The 15056-nt window shown below is 63.2% G+C and overlaps 1 protein-coding gene across 1 annotated transcript in view; it reads left to right on the plus strand.

Moving 5' to 3' along the window:
• LOC116240354 (glutamate receptor ionotropic, NMDA 2D-like) overlaps nucleotides 1-15056 on the plus strand; it is a 39333-nt gene that overhangs the window by 14736 nt on the left and 9541 nt on the right. The window contains exons 6-12 of the mRNA XM_090127549.1: nucleotides 1869-2080; nucleotides 3294-3462; nucleotides 5110-5263; nucleotides 6873-6998; nucleotides 9174-9403; nucleotides 12193-12353; nucleotides 13221-13408. Coding sequence (XP_089983675.1) covers nucleotides 1869-2080; nucleotides 3294-3462; nucleotides 5110-5263; nucleotides 6873-6998; nucleotides 9174-9403; nucleotides 12193-12353; nucleotides 13221-13408 — 1240 coding nt within the window. The remainder of the gene's footprint in view (nucleotides 1-1868; nucleotides 2081-3293; nucleotides 3463-5109; nucleotides 5264-6872; nucleotides 6999-9173; nucleotides 9404-12192; nucleotides 12354-13220; nucleotides 13409-15056) is intronic.

A 15056-nucleotide genomic window follows, 5' to 3' on the forward strand; every position in this document is an offset into this window, starting at 1 on the left:
CACCCAGTGTCACTCCATGGCACCCCGTGCCACCCCATGCCACCCAAAGTCACCCCATGGCACCCAGTGTCACCCCATGCCACCCAATGTCACCCAATGTCACCCCATGGCACCCCAATGTCACCCCAATGTCACCCCAATGTCACCCCGTGCCACCCCATGGCACCCAGTGCCACCCCATGCCACCTCATGGCACCCCACATCACCCAATGTCATCCCAATGTCACCCCATGGCACATAGTGTCACCCCATGGCACCCCATGCCACCCCACATCACCCAATGTCATCCCATGGCACCCAGTGTCACCCCATGCCACCCAATGTCACCCCATGGCACTCCATGGCACTCCATGGCACCCCAATGATGTCACCCCATGGCACCCCGTGTCACTCCATGGCACCCAGTGCCACCCCATGCCACCTCATGGTACTCCATATCACCCCATGGCACCCTGTGGCACCCCGTGGCACCCAATGTCACCCCGTGCCACCCTGTGCCACCCCATGGCACCCCGTGGCACCCCATGGCCCCTCAGGTCACCCCATGGCACCCAGTGTCACCCCATGGCACCCCATGTCACCCCATGGCACCCCACATCACCCAATGTCATCCCAATGTCACCCCGTTTCACCCCATGGCACCCCATGGCACCATCACCAATGTCCCCAATGTCCCCATTGCCCCCATTGCCCCCCTCATCCGCAATGTCCCCAACACCCCCATTGCCCCCATCACCCCCAATGTCCCCAATGTCCCCATCACCCCCCAATGTCCCCATTGCCCCCATTGCCCCCAATGTCCCCAACGTCCCCATCGCCCCCCAATGTCCCCACTGTCCCCACCACCCCCAATGTCCCCATTGCCCCCATTGCCCCCATCACTCCCAATGTCCCCAATGTCCCCAGTGCCCCCATTGCCCCAACCACCCCCAATGTCCCCAATGCCCCCATTGCCCCCATTGCCCCCATTGCCCTCAATGTCCCCAATGCCCCCACCACCCCCAATGCCCCCATTGCCCCCATTGCCCTCAATGTCCCCAACGTCCCCATCGCCCCCAATGTCCCCATTGCCCCCATTGCCCCCATCACCCCCAATGTCCCCATTGCCCCCACCACCCCCAATGCCCCCATTGCCCCTATTGCCCCAACGTCCCCATCACCCCCAATGCCCCCAATGCCCCCATTCCCCCCAATGCCCCCATCACCCCAATGTCCCCACTGTCCCCACCACCCCCAATGTCCCCATCGCCCCCAATGTCCCCATCACCCCCAATGCCCCCATTGCCCCCATCGCCCCCAATGTCCCCAACGTCCCCATCACCCCAATGCCCCCATTGCCCCCATTGCCCCCATCACCCCAACGTCCCCATCACCCCCAATGTCCCCATCACCCCAATGCCCCCAATGCCCCCACCGCCCCCAATGTCCCCACCACCCTCAATGTCCCCAATGTCCCCAATGCCCCCAATGCCCCCATCACCCCCAATGTCCCCATCACCCCAGCGCCCCCGTTGCCCCCAATGTCCCCAATGTCCCCATCACCCCCAATGTCCCCATTGCCCCCATCGCCCCCAATGTCCCCAACGTCCCCATCACCCCAATGCCCCCATTGCCCCCATTGCCCCCATCACCCCAACGTCCCAATCACCCCCAATGTCCCCATCACCCCAATGCCCCCAATGCCCCCACCACCCCCAATGTCCCCACTGTCCCCACCACCCCCATTGCCCCCACCGCCCCCAATGTCCCCACTGTCCCCACCAGCCCCATTGCCCCCAATGCCCCCATTGCCCCCATCGCCCCCAATGCCCCCATTGCCCCCACCGCCCCCAATGTCCCCCCTGTCCCCAACGCCCCCCCCCCCCCAGGTGGGCAGCTGGCAGCACCAGGCCCTGCGGATGCACTACCCGGTGTGGTCGCACTACGGCCGCTCCCTGCAGCCGGCGGAGGACGGCCGGCACCTCACGGTGGCCACGTTGGAGGAGCGGCCGTTTGTCATCGTCGAGGGCACCGACCCCACCACCGGCACCTGCATCCGCGACTCCGTGCCGTGCCGGCGGCCGCTCAACCGCACCGACAGGTGGGGGGGCGCCCACCTGTCCCCGTGTCCCCGTGTCCCCGTGTCCCCGTGTCCCCATGTCCCTCTGTGTCCCCGTTGTCCTGGTGTCCCCGTGTCCCTCCGTGCCTCCATGTCCTGGTGTCCCCGTGTCCCCTGGCATCCCCCTGTCCCCCCATGTCCTGGTGTCCCACTGCCCTCATGTCCCCCCGTGTCCCCGTTGTCCTGGTGTCCCCATGTCCCCATGTCCTGGTGTCCCCGTGTCCCCATGTCCCCCCATGTCCCCATTGTCCTGGTGTCCCCATGTCCCCGTGTCCTGGTATCCCCGTGTCCCCATGTCCCCCCATGTCCCCGTTGTCCTGGTGTCCCCGTGTCCCCCTGTGTCTCCATGTCCTGGTGTCCCCATGTCCCCATGTCCCCCCATGTCCCCGTTGTCCTGGTGTCCCCGTGTCCCCCTGTGTCTCCATGTCCTGGTGTCCCTCTGTGTCCCCATGTCCCCGTGTCCCCCCGTGTCTCCATGTCCTGGTGTCCCCATGTCCCCATGTCCCCTGTCCCCAGTCTCAGTGTCCCCATATCCCCATGTCCTGGTGTCCCCATGTCCCCCCATGTCCCCATGTCCCCCCGTGCCCCCCCGTGTCTCCATGTCCTGGTGTCCCCATGTCCCCGTGTCCCCCTGTGTCTCCATGTCCCCATAACCCCTGTCCCCAGTCTCAGTGTTCCCATATCCCCATGTCCTGGTGTCCCCATGTCCTGGTGTCCCCCCGTGTCTCCATGTCCCCATGTCCCCATGTCCCCGTGTCCCCTGTCCCCAGTCTCAGTGTCCCCATATCCCCATGTCCTGGTGTCCCCCTGTGTCTCCATGTCCTGGTGTCCCCATGTCCCGGTGTCCCACTGCCCTCATGTCCCCCCGTGTCTCCATGTCCTGGTGTCCCCATGTCCCCATGTCCCCCTGTGTCTCCATGTCCTCATGTCCCCAGTCCTGGTGTCCCCATGGCCCGATGTCCCCTGTCCGCAATCCAGATGTCCCCATGTCCTGGTGTCCCCATGTCCCCATGTCCTCTATCCCCATCCCTGTGTCCCCATGTCCCAGTGTCCCCATGTCTCCATGTCCCGGTGTCCCCACGTCCTCATGTCCCCTGTCCCCAATCCTGGTGTCCCCATGTCCTGGTTCCCCCACGTCCCCCCTTCCCCCCGCCTCCCCCCCATCACCGTGTCCCCCCCCCTGTCCCCCCCCCAGCAGCGCAGTGCCTGCAGCCCCGTTTGAGAAGCGCTGCTGCAAGGGTTTCTGCATCGACCTGCTGAAGCGGCTGGCGCGCGCCGTGGCTTTCACCTACGACCTCTACCTGGTCACCAACGGCAAGCATGGCAAGAAGATCGACGGCGTCTGGAACGGCATGGTGGGGGAGGTCCGTAAGCCACGCCCCCCGCCCCGCAAGCCACGCCCCCTCACAGACCACGCCCATAAGAAAAGGCCACGCCCATAAGAAACGGTCACGCCCCCCAATAGGCCACGCCCACCACGTGCCACGAACCTCGCAGACCACGCCCCTAAGAAAAGGCCATGCCCATAAGAAAAGGTCACGCCCCCAATAGGCCACGCCCACCACGTGCCACGAACCTCGCAGACCACGCCCCCAACGAAAAGCCACGCCCCTCATAGGCCACGCCCCTCATAAGGCCACGCCCCTCATAGGTCACGAACCTCACAGACCACGCCCCTAACAAAAAGCCTCGCCCCCCATAGGCCACGAAGCTCGCTGACCACGCCCCAACAAAAGCCACGCCCCTCATAGGCCACGCCCCCTACAAAAGCCACGCCCCTGTAGGCCACGCCCCCAATAGGCCACGCCCCTCACAGGCTATGAACCTCGCGGACTACGCCCCCAACAAAAGCCCCGCCCCTCATAAACCACGCCCCCCACATTAGCCACGCCCCCACAAAAAAGCCACGCCCCTCCTTAAGCCACGCCCCACACAAAAGAAGTTATGCCCCGCTAACCCCCGCCCTCTAAAGCCCCGCCCCCTCTAAGCCCCGCCCCCTTTTAGACCCGCCCCTATATCCCCCGCCATCTATAAGCCCCGCCCTCTCTTTGCTCCTCCCCCGCTGAGCTCCCCCTATCCCCGCCCCCCGAAGCACCGCCTCCTGACGCCCGGCCCCCGACGCCCCGCCCCCTGGCGCCCCATGAAGCCCCGCCCTCTATAAGCCCCGCCGCCATCCGAAGCCCCGCCCCCGATGTCTCCGAAGCCCCGCCCTCTATAAACCCCGCCTCCTACGAAGCCCCGCCCCGAAGCCCCGCCCCCTATTAGCCCCGCCCCCATCCGAAGCCCCGCCCTCGAAGCCCCGCCCCCGACGCCCCGCCCTCTATTAGCCCCGCTCCCCTCCGAAGCCCCGCCCCTGACACCCCGAAGCCCCGCCCTCTATTAGCCCCGCCCCCATCCGAAGCCCCGCCCCCGACGCCCCGAAGTCCCGCCCTCTATTAGTCCCGCGCCCCTCCGAAGCCACGCCCCCCCGAAGCCCTCGAAGACCCGCCCTCTAGAAGCCCCGCCCCATCCGAAGCCCCGCCCCCTGATGCCCAGCCCCCCGAAGCCCCCGAAGCCCCGCCCTCTATAAGCCCCGCCCCCCTCCGAAGCCCCGCTTCCCGTAATCCCCGAAGCCCCGCCCTCTATAAGCCCCGCCCCCCTCCGAAGCCACGCCCCCGAAGTCACGCCCTCTACAAGCCCCGCCCCCTCCGACGCCCCGTTCCCTGAGGCCCCGCTCCGAAGTCCCCGAAGCCCCGCCCCCCTCCGACGCCCCGGCCCCCGAAGCCCCGCCCTCTATAAGCCCCGCCCCATCCGAAGCCACGCCCTTGAAGTCACGCCCTCTACAAGCCCCGCCCCCTCCGACGCCCCGCCTCTCGAATTACCCTAAGCCCCGCCCTCTGTAAGCCCCGCCCCCTCCTATCCCCCGACCCCGCCCCTGAAGCCCCCGTAGCCCCGCCCTCTATAAGCCCCGCCCCGAAGTCCCCGAAGCCCCGCCCCCTCCGACGCCCCGCCCCCTGAGGCCCCGCCCGCAGGTGGTGTCGGGCCGCGCGGACATGGCGATCGGCTCGCTGACCATCAACGAGGAGCGCTCCGAGGTCATCGACTTCTCCGTGCCGTTCGTCGAGACCGGCATCAGCGTCATGGTGGCGCGCAGCAACGGCACCGTGTCTCCTTCCGCCTTCCTGGGTCAGGGGGCGGCGGGGGGCGGGGTTGGAGTGGGGGGTTGGGTGGGGGGAATTGGGGTGGGGGGTTGGGATTGGGTGGGGTGGGGATTTGGTGGGTGGGGAATTGGGGTGGGGGGTCTTGGGGTGTTGGGGTGGGGGGTTGGGGTGGGGGTTGGGTTGATTTGGGGTGGGGGGTTGGGTGGGGGGTTGGGTGGGGGGGCTTGGGGTGGGGGGGGGGTTGGGGGGGGGATTGGGGTTGGGGGTTGGGATTGGGTGGGGTGGGGATTTGGTGGGTGGGGAATTGGGTTGGGGGGTCTTGGGGTGTTGGGTTGATTTGGGGTGGGGGGTTGGAGTGGGGGGTTGGGTGGGGGGGATTGGGGTGGGGGGATTGGGGTGTTGGGGTGGGGGGTTGGGATTGGGTGGGGTGGGGATTTGGTGGGTGGGGATTTGGGGTGTGGGGTTGGAGTGGGGGGTTGGGTGGGGGGGCTTGGGGTGGGGGGATTGGGGTGTTGGGGTGGGGGGTTGGGTTGGGGGGTTGGGGTGGGGTGGGTTGGGGGGTTGTGTTGATTTGGGGTGGGGGTTGGGGTGGGGAGTTGGAGACTTGGAGGGTTGGGGTGGGGATTTGGGGGGGGTTGGGGTGCTGTGTTGATTTGAGGTGGGGGGTGGGGATTGGGTGGGTGGGGAATTGGGGCAGGGGGCTTGGGGTGGGGGGTTGGGGTGTTGGGGTGAGGGTTTGGGGTTGGGTGGGGTGGGGATTTGGGGTGGGGGGGTTGGGGTGTTGTGTTGATTTGGGGTTGGGGGCCTGGGGGGGGGATTTGGGGGGGGGATTTGGGGTCGGGGTTGGGATTGGGGTCTTGGGGTGTTGGGGTGAGGGGTTGGGATTGGGGGGCGTTGGGTTGGGGTGGGGATTTGGGGTGGGTTGGGGAATTGGGGTGGGGTCTTGGGATTGGGTGGGGTGGGGATTTGGGGTGGGTGGGGAATTGGGGTGGGGGGTTGGGAGTAGGGGTGATTGGGGTGGGGTCTTGGGGTGGGGGGTTAGGGAATTGGGGTGGGGAGAATGGGGTGGGGGATTGGGGTGCTGTGTTGGGAATTTGGGGTGGGGGGTTGGGGTGGGGGGGGGCTGTTGTGACAGGTTGGGCTGTCCCCATGGGTTTGGTGTCACCATGGGGTTGGGGTGACGGTGACGCCATGTCGGTGACGCCATTTTGGTGACACCACGACGGTGGTGGTGACGCCATGCTGGTGGTGGTGACGCCATGTTGGTGACGCCATGTTGGTGGTGGTGACGCCATGTTGGTGATGGTGACACCACAACCGTGATGGTGACGCCATGTTGGTGGTGGTGACACCATGACCGTGATGGTGACGCCATGATGATGACGCCATGTTGGTGTCACCACGACGGTGATGGTGACGCCATGCTGGTGGTGGTGATGCCATGTTGGTGATGGTGACACCATGATGATGACGCCATGTTGGTGATGGTGACGCCATGTTGGTGACACCACGACGGTGATGGTGATGCCATGATGATGACGCCATGTTGGTGGTGGTGATGCCATGTTGGTGACACCACGACGGTGATGGTGACGCCATGATGGTGATGGTGACGCCATGCTGGCGCCCCGCAGAGCCGTACAGCCCGGCCGTGTGGGTGATGATGTTCGTGATGTGTCTGACCGTGGTGGCCGTCACCGTCTTCGTCTTCGAGTACTTCAGCCCCGTGGGCTACAACCGCAGCCTGAGCAGCGGGAAGCGTGAGTGCGGGGCGGCGGGGGGCTGATGGGGGGTGATGGGGGGTGATGGGGGGTGATGGGGGGTGATATCAGGGTGATATGGGGGTGATATGGGGTGCTAAAGGGGTGATATGGGGGTGATATGGGGTGATATGAGGTGCTATAGGGGTGATATGGGGGTGATATGAGGTGATATGGGGGTGATATGGGGTGATATGGGGGTGATATGGGGTGATATGGGGTGATATGAGGTGATATGAGGTGATATGGGGGTGATATGGGGTGATATGGGGGTGATATGAGGTGATATGGGGTGATATGGGGTGCTATAGGGGTGATATGGGGGGACATGGGGTGATATGGGGTGATATGGGGTGCTATAGGGGTGATATGGGATGATACGGGGTGATATGGGGTGCTATAGGGGTGATATGGGGGTGATATGGGGTGATACAATGGTGATATAGGGTGATATGGGGGGACATGGGGTGATATGGGGTGATATGGGGGTGATATGAGGTGATATCAGAGTGATATGGGGGGACATGGGGTGATATGGGGGGATATGGGGTGATACAGAGTTCTATGGGGTGATATGAGGACGATATGGGGTGGTATAAGGGTGATTGGGGTGCTATGGGATGCTATGGGGCGATATGGGGGTGATATGGGGTGATACAACAGTGATATGGGGTGATATGGGGGGACATGGGGTGATATGAGGTGATATGGGGTGCTATAGGGGTGATATGGAGTGATAGGGAGGTGATATGGAGTGATATGGGGGAGATATGGGGTGATACAGAGTTCTATGGGGTGATATGAGGATGATATGGGGTGGTATAAAGGTGATATGGGGTGCTATGGGGATCTATGGGGTGATATGGGGTGATATGGGGTGATATGGGGTGATACAACAGTGATATGGGGTGATATGGGGGGATATGGGGTGATATGGGGGGATATGGGGTGACATGGAGGTGATACGGGGGGACATTGGGGTGACACACGATGACATGGGGGTGACACACAGTAGCAGGGGGGTGGCATTGGGTGACATTGGGGTGACATTGGGGTGACATGAGGTGATATGGGGTGGCATGGGGTGACATTGGGGTGACATTGGGGTGACAGTGTGACACAGTGACAATGTGACACAGCATCACGGTGACAACGTGACCGTGTCACAATGTGACCATGTGACACAGTGACAGCGACACAGCATCATGGTGACAATGTGACAATGTCACAACGTGACACAGCATCATGGTGACAATATGACAATGTGACGCAGTGACACACTGACAGAGTGACACAGCATCACGGTGACAACGTGACCATGCAACAACATGACCATGTGACCATGTGACAGTGTGACACAGTGATGCAGTGACACAGCATCATAGTGACAATGTGACCATGTCACAATGTGACCATGTGACACAGCGACACAGCATCACGATGACAATGTGACCATGTCACAACGTGACACAGCCTCACGGTGACAACGTCACACAGCGACACAGCATCACGATGACAATGTGACAATGTCACAACGTGACACAGCATCACGGTGACAACGTGACCATGCGACAGTGTGACCATGTCACAACGTGACACAGCATCACGGTGACAATGTGACCGTGTCACAATGTGACCATGTGACACAGTGACACAGCAACACAGCATCACGGTGACAATGTGACAATGTCACAACATGACACAGTGACACAGCAGTATGGTGACAACGTGACAATGTCACAATGTGACACAGCATCATGGTGACAATGTGACACAGTGACAATGTGACACAGCATCATGGTGACAATGTGACAGTGTGACACACTGACAGAGTGACACAGCCTCACGGTGACAACGTCACACAGCGACACAGCATCACGATGACAATGTGACCATGTCACAACGTGACACAGCCTCACGGTGACAACGTGACAACGTGACACAGTGTCACAACGTGACACAGCCTCACGGTGACAAGGTGACCATGTCACAACGTGACACAGCATCACGGTGACAACGTGACAACGTGACACAGTGTCACAACGTGACACAGCCTCACGGTGACAACGTGACCATGCGACAACGTGACCATGCGACAACGTGACCATGTGACAGTGTGACAGCGTGACAGTGTGACACGGTGCCGATGTCACCCCGTCCCCACGCCCCCCCCAGGCGCGGGCGGCCCCACGTTCACGGTGGGGAAGTCGGTGTGGCTGCTGTGGGCGCTGGTGTTCAATAATTCCGTCCCGGTGGAAAACCCGCGCGGCACCACCAGCAAAATCCTGGTGCTGGTCTGGGCCTTCTTCGCCGTCATCTTCCTCGCCAGCTACACCGCAAACCTGGCCGCCTTCATGATCCAGGAGGAGTACGTGGACACCGTGTCCGGGCTGAGCGACAGGAAGGTGGGGCTGGGGGGGATATGGGGGGGTATGGGGGGGTATGGGGGGATATGGGGGGGCCTGTGGGGTGTGGGGTTATGGGGATGTGGGGTTATGGGGGGATATGGGGTGTGTATGATCCGGGGGAAGAATGGTGACACCGTGTCCGGGCTGAGCGACAGGAAGGTGGGGCTGGGGGGGTTATGGGGGGGTATGGGGGGTATAGAGGGGTTATAGGGGGGTTATGGGGGACTATGAGGGGTTATAGGGGGGCTATGGGGTGTGGGGTTATGGGGGGATATGGGGTGTGTATGATCCAGGAGGAGTACGTGGACACCGTGTCCGGGCTGAGCGACAGGAAGGTGGGGCTGGGGGGGGGCTATGGGGGGGCTATGGGGGGATATGGGGGGGTATAGGGGGCTATGGGGGGGTATAGGGGGGCTATGGGGTGTGGGGTTATGGGGGGATATGGGGGGATATGGGGTGTGTATGATCCAGGAGGAAAATGGGGACACCGTGTCCGGGCTGAGCGACAGGAAGGTGGGGGCTGGGGGGGTTATGGGGGGGCTATGGGGGTATAGGAGGGTTATAGGGGGGCTATGGGGTGTGGGGTTATGGGGGTGTGGGGTTATGGGGGGATATGGGGGGATATGGGGTGTGTATGATCCGGGGGAAGAATGGGGACACCGTGTCCGGGCTGAGCGACAGGAAGGTGGGGCTGGGGGGGTTATGGGGGGGTATGGGGGGTATAGAGGGGTTATAGGGGGGTTATGGGGGACTATGAGGGGTTATAGGGGGGCTATGGGGTGTGGGGTTATGGGGGGATATGGGGTGTGTATGATCCAGGAGGAGTACGTGGACACCGTGTCCGGGCTGAGCGACAGGAAGGTGGGGCTGGGGGGGGGCTATGGGGGGGCTATGGGGGGATATGGGGGGGTATAGGGGGCTATGGGGGGGTATAGGGGGGCTATGGGGTGTGGGGTTATGGGGGGATATGGGGGGATATGGGGTGTGTATGATCCAGGAGGAAAATGGGGACACCGTGTCCGGGCTGAGCGACAGGAAGGTGGGGGCTGGGGGGGTTATGGGGGGGCTATGGGGGTATAGGAGGGTTATAGGGGGGCTATGGGGTGTGGGGTTATGGGGGTGTGGGGTTATGGGGGGATATGGGGGGATATGGGGTGTGTATGATCCGGGGGAAGAATGGGGACACCGTGTCCGGGCTGAGCGACAGGAAGGTGGGGCTGGGGGGGGGCTATGGGGGGGTTATGGGGGGATATGGGGGGGTATAGGGGGCTATGGGGTGTGGGGTTATGGGGGTGTGGGGATATGGGGGGATATGGGGTGTGTATGATTCGGGAGGAAAATGGGGACACTGTGTCCGGACTGAGCTACAGGAAGGTGGGGCTGGGGGGGTTATGGGGGGTTATGGGGGGGTATAGGGGGGCTATGGGGTGTGGGGTTATGGGGGGTTATGGGGGGATATGGGGTGTGTATGATCCAGGAGGAAAATGGGGACACCGTGTCTGGGCTGAGCGACAGGAAGGTGGGGGCTGGGGGGGTTATAGGGGGGCTATGGGGGTATAGGAGGGTTATAGGGGGGCTATGGGGTGTGGGGTTATGGGAGGATATGGGAGGGATGGGGGGATGTGGGGTGTGGGGTTATGGGGGGATATGGGGGGATATGGGGTGTTTATGATCCGGGGGAAGAATGGGGACACCGTGTCCGGGCAGAGCGACAGGAAGGTGGGGCTGGGGGGGTTATGGGGGGGCTATGGGGGGGTATAGGGGGCTATGGGGTGTGGGGTTATGGGGGGATATGGGGGGCTATGGGAGGATGTGGGGGGTTATAGGGAGACTATGGGGTGTGGGGTTATGTGGGGATATGGGGAGTTATAGGGGGGCTGTGGGGTGTGGGGTTATGGGGGGATATGGGGGGATGGGGGGATATGGGGGGGGTATAGAGGGGTTGTGGGGTGTGGGGTTATGGGGGCTATGGGGGGGCATAGGGGGGCTATGGCAGCCATGGAGCAGCTATGGGGTGTCTATGGGGTATCTATGGGGCAGCTGTGGGATGTCTATGGGGCAGTTGGGGGGACTCTATGGGGTGTCTATGGGGTATCTATGGGGCAGCCGTGGAGCAGCCATGGGATATCTATGGGGCAGTTGTGGGGTCTCTATGGGGTGTCTATGGGGCAGCCGTGGAGCAGCCTTGGGGTGTCTATGGGGCAGCCGTGGGGTCTCTATGGGGTGTCCGTGGGGTGTCTATGGGGCAGCCGTGGGGTGTCTATGGGGCAGCTGGGGGACTCTATGGGGTATCTATGGGGCAGCCATGGGGTGCCTATGGGGTGTCTATGGGGCAGCTGTGGGGTCTCTATGGGGTATCTATGGGGCAGCTGTGGGGTGTCTATGGGGTGCCTATGGGGCAGCTGGGAGGACTCTATGGGGTGTCCATGGGGCAGCCATGGGGTGTCTATGGGGTGCCTATGGGGCAGCTGGGAGGACTCTATGGGGTGTCTATGGGGTTTCTATGGGGCAGCCATGGGGCAGCCATGGGGTGTCTATGGGGCAGCCATGGGGTGTCTGTGGGGTGCCTATGGGGCAGCTATGGGGCAGCCGTGGGGTGTCTATGGGTTGTCCATGGGGTGTCTATGGGGTGTCTATGGGGCAGCTGTGGAGCAGCTATGGGGCAGCCGTGGGGTGTCTATGGGGCAGCTGGGGGGACTCTACGGGGTATCTATGGGGCAGCCATGGGGTGCCTATGGGGCAGCTATGGGGCAGCCGCGGGGCGGCTATAGGGCGCTGCGGGGCAGTTCCAGCGGCCGCAGGAGCAATACCCGCCGCTGCGCTTCGGCACGGTGCCCAACGGGAGCACGGAGAAGAACCTGCGCAGCAATTACCCCGCCATGCACCGCCACATGGCGCCGTACAACCAGCGCGGCGTGGAGGACGCGCTGCGCCATCTTAAGGCGGGGTGAGGGCGGAGCCTGGACCGGAAGGGGCGGGGCTTGGACCGGAACAGGGGTGGGTTCGGAATGCAGTCGGACGGGAAAGCGGCGGAGCCTGGACCGGAAGGGGCGGGGCTTAGACCGGAACAGGGATGGGCTCGGAATGCGTAGGGTCGGAAAGAAGCGCTGCCCGGATCGGAAGGGGCGGGGCTAGGACAGGAACGGGGCGGGGCACGGACCGGAACAGGGGTGGAGAGGGGTCCGAATTGAGCCTGGAAGAGGCGGGGCCTGGGCAGGAAGGGGCGGGGCGTGGCCCGGAACAGGGGTGGGATGGGAATGCAGTGGATAGGAAAGAGGCGTGGCTTGAACCGGAAAGGCGGGTGCCAGGACCGGAAGGGGGCTGGGCGTGGACCGGAAGGGGCGGGACCTGGAACGGGGGGGTTAAGGGAGGCTGGGCGGGGCTTATGCTCAGGGGGCGGGGCCTACGAGCGGGGGCGTGGGCTGTGGGCGTGGCTTATGTCTCTCCCCCTTATGGGCCGGGTTCTCTCCACAATGGGCGGGGTTAAGTGCGAGTGGGCGGGGTTTGACCCAGATGGGCGTGGCCTGCGAGATGTGGGCGTGGCTTTTGCCTCCCTCTCTCCCCTATGGGCCGGGTTCTCTCCACGATGGGCGGGGTTAAGTGCGGGTGGGGGGGGCTTATGCCCAAGGGGGCGTGGCCTACGAGCGGTGGGCGTGGCCTGCGAGCTGTGGGCGTGGCTTATCCTCTCCCTCCCTATGGGTTGAGTTCTTTCCACAATGGGCGGGGTTAAGTGCGGGTGGGCGGGGCTTATGCCCAAGGGGGGCGTGGCCTACGAGCGGTGGGCGTGGCCTGCGAGCTGTGGGCGTGTCCTCAGGCGATTGGACGCCTTCATTTACGACGCGGCGGTGCTGAACTACATGGCAAGGAAGGACGAGGGCTGCAAGCTGGTGACCATCGGAGCAGGGAAGGTGTTTGCCAGCACCGGCTACGGGCTGGGGCTGCAGAAGGGCTCACGATGGAAGAGGGCCATGGACCTCGCGCTGCTGCAGCTGCTGGGGGACGGTGAGGGGGGGGATATGTGGGGGGGGGGGGGGGGGCTGGGGCAGGAAGGTGGGAGGGGAAATGGGGGCAGGGGGGGGATTGGGGTCATGGGGGGATGTTGGGTCATAGGGGGAAATGGGGTCGTGGGGGAATAGGGGGCTATGGGGGGATGTGGGGTCGTGGGGGGATGTGGGGTCGTGGGGGGAAATGGGGTCGTGGGGGAATAGGGGGCTATGGGGGGATGTGGGGTCGTGGGGGGATGTGGGGTCGTGGGGGGAAATGGGGTCGTGGGGGGATGTGGGGTCATGGGGGGAAATGGGGTCGTGGGGGGATGTGGGGTCGTGGGGGGAAATGGGGTCGTGGGGGGATGTGGGGTCGTGGGGGGATGTTGGGGTCATGGGGGCATATGAGGGGATACTGGGGTCATGGGGGGATGTGGGGTCATAGGGGAATTTTGGGGTCATGGGGAGATGTTGGGGTCATAGGGGGAAATGGGGTCGTGGGGGAATAGGGGGTTATGGGGGGAAATGGGGTCGTGGGGGGAAATGGGGTTATGGGGGGATGTTGGGGTCAAAGGGGAAATGGGGTCGTGGGGGCATAGGGGGCTATGGGGGGATGTGGGGTCGTGAGGGGAAATGGGGTCATGGGGGGATGTTGGGGTTGTGGGGGGATGTGGGCTCATGGGGGGATGTGGGGTCATGGGGGTATATGGGGTCGTGGGGGGATGTTGGGGTCATAGGGGGATTGGGGTCATGGGGGCATATGGGGGGATACTGGGGTCATGGGGGGATGTGGGGTCATAGGGGAATTTTGGGGTCATGGGGGGATGTTGGGGTCATAGGGGAATTTTGGGGTCATGGGGGGATGTGGGGTTGTGGGGGGAAATGGGGCCATAGGGGGATTGGGGTCATGGGGGAATTTGGGGGTCGTGGGGGGATATTGGGGTCATGGGGGGAAATGGGATCATAGGGGGATTGGGGTCATGGGGGGATGTTGGGGTCATGGGGGGATGTTGGGGTCATAGGGGATGATGGGGTCTTGGGGGAAAATGGGGGCAAGGGGGGAATTGGGGTCATGGGAGGAAATGGGGTCATAGGGGGATTGGGGTCATAGGGGGATTGGGGTCATGGGGGGATATGGGGCCATGGGGGGGTTGTGGGGTCATGATGGGGTTATGGGGTCATGAGGGGGTTAGGGTGTCCCACTGTTCTCAGATGAAGGGGAGCTGCTGTGGCTGTAAGACAGGGATGGGGTGACACGGCCATGGGGTGATGGGGTGACACGGCCATGGGGTGATGGGGTGACACGGCCATGGGGTGACATGGCCACGGAGTGACAAAGTGAGGGGGTGACACAGTGATGGGGTGACGGGGTGACACAGCCATGGGGTGGCACAGCCATGGGGTGACAAAGTGATGGGGTGATGGGGTGACATGGCCACGGGGTGACACAGTGATGGGGTGACACAGCCATGGGGTGACAAAGTGATGGGGTGACACAGTGATGGGGTGATGGGGTGGCACAGTGATGGGGTGACATGGTGATGGGGTGACACGGCCACGGGGTGACACAGTGATGAGGTGATGGGGTGGCACAGCCATGGGGTGACACAGTGATGGGGTGATGGGGTGGTGCAGTGATGGGGTGACACGGTGATGGGGTGACACGG

Source organism: Phasianus colchicus, chromosome 31 (genome assembly GCF_987193195.1).
Source record: "Phasianus colchicus chromosome 31, bPhaCol1.hap1.1, whole genome shotgun sequence".
Classification (NCBI taxonomy): domain Eukaryota; kingdom Metazoa; phylum Chordata; class Aves; order Galliformes; family Phasianidae; genus Phasianus; species Phasianus colchicus.